The following is a 1,665-nucleotide window of genomic DNA, read 5'->3' as shown; positions in this document are numbered from 1 at the left end:
CAGTGTTCGGAGCCGTGGTCGAAGGAGAGCCTGGGGTCAGGGAATCGGGTGGGTTATCGTTGGGGCTATTTGATTAAGGGGCAAGCCATATTGCCCCTAATAGTTGGCGATATGTTTTCATTACTGGCCATGGTAAGCCTGGATTATGTTGGGGATAAAAACAGTCCACCCCTCAGGGTCCCTTTGAGGGGTAAGGGCTAGGTAACTAAATCAGGGGAATACCGTGCCCATGGCTCCCTCAAGCCGTTCAAGACTGGCACAAAGTCAGCCTTCCATCCTTTCAGCACGGCTCTCACACCTTAGGAAGTGGATAGCAGAAGGGACAGAAACGAAAAGTAGGAAAAAAAAGACCATGCAAAATTAGTTGAGTCGAGGGCTGAGTCCCAAGGATGGGGTGATCCCCATCATTGGCTCCCAGTCTCCGCCTCCTAAGCCCCCCCACGACAACAACGGGCAAGGGATTGGGGGAGACTCGTGTATAAATCAGCCAGCGACTTCCTTGTCTGTGACTTTATTGATGAGGGGGAGGAGCATCTTTTGGACATTCGTGGCCATCTATCTAATCACCCCCGGTCAGTGACAGCAGGCATACGTGCATGTGGATAAAAAGTCTATGGAGACTAAAACATGAGTCATATCGAGTAAAACTTGATCAAACTTGACAAAACTACATATTAAGAATAACATATACAACACAAATCAGAAAAAGATAGCTTTTAATATCTAAGATGCATATGGCTTATGGATTACCCTTTTTATGTACTCTCATGTGCTTTACTAAACCACCTTTCAAAGCAAAGGCCTTATTACAAATCTCACAACAGTATGGCTTCTCCTTCATATGTACTCTCATATGGTTTATTTGGCTAGATTTATCTGAGAAGTCTTTATTGCAAATCTCAAAGCTGTATGGGTTCCCCTGTGTATGAACTCTCATGTGACTTACTAGATTACTTCTTAATGAGAAGGCTTTATTGCAAATGTTGCAGCTGTATGGCTTCTCTTTTGGTGCGCTCTTATTTGGATTACTAGAGTATATTTTTCTGAGAAGTCTTTCTTACAAATCTCACAGCTGTATGGTTTCTCTTTTGCATGCACTCTCATATGACTTACTACATGACTTTTCACAGAGAAGGCCTTGTTGCAAATTTCACAGCTGTATGTCTCCTTTCTATGCATTCTCATATGAATCTCTAGAATAGATTTATATGAGAAGGCCTTGTTGCAAATCTCACAACTTTATGGCTTCTCTTTTGTATGTACTCTCATATGACTTTCTAGATGTTTTTTTTTTGTGAAAAACCTTTGTTACAAATCTCACATTTGTATGGCTTCTCCTTTGTGTGTACTCTCATATGATTGCTACATAGATTTCCTTGAGAAGTCTTTGTACAAATTTCACACTGTATGGCTTCTCCTTAGTTTGTGTTCTCAGTGCCTTACCAGACTAACTTTCCAAGAGAATGTATTGTTGCAATCTCACAGTTGTATGACTTTCCCTCTGTATGTACTTCACGTGCTTTTCTAGATCGCTTTTGGATGGAATATCTTATTGCATATATCACAGTTGTATGGCTTCTCCTTTGTTTTGGACTCCGTGTGAATGTTGATGTGACTCTTTGAAACACTTCCTTGCCACACCTCACATGCAAAACATTTCTTTTT

The 1,665-nt window shown here is 41.4% G+C and overlaps 1 protein-coding gene across 1 annotated transcript in view; it reads right to left on the bottom strand.

Moving 5' to 3' along the window:
* Positions 1 to 957: 957 nt before the first annotated feature.
* Positions 958 to 1,665, bottom strand: part of LOC119572620 (zinc finger protein 287-like) — a 9,932-nt gene continuing 9,224 nt past the window's right edge. Inside the window, exons 6-7 of the mRNA XM_037919723.1 lie at positions 1,453 to 1,532; positions 958 to 1,171 (exon numbers count right to left, since the gene is read on the bottom strand). Coding sequence (XP_037775651.1) covers positions 958 to 1,171; positions 1,453 to 1,532 — 294 coding nt within the window. The remainder of the gene's footprint in view (positions 1,172 to 1,452; positions 1,533 to 1,665) is intronic.

Source organism: Penaeus monodon, chromosome 4 (genome assembly GCF_015228065.2).
Source record: "Penaeus monodon isolate SGIC_2016 chromosome 4, NSTDA_Pmon_1, whole genome shotgun sequence".
Classification (NCBI taxonomy): domain Eukaryota; kingdom Metazoa; phylum Arthropoda; class Malacostraca; order Decapoda; family Penaeidae; genus Penaeus; species Penaeus monodon.
Note: the sequence above shows the minus strand (reverse complement) of the source record. Positions and strands in the feature narration are given on the sequence as shown.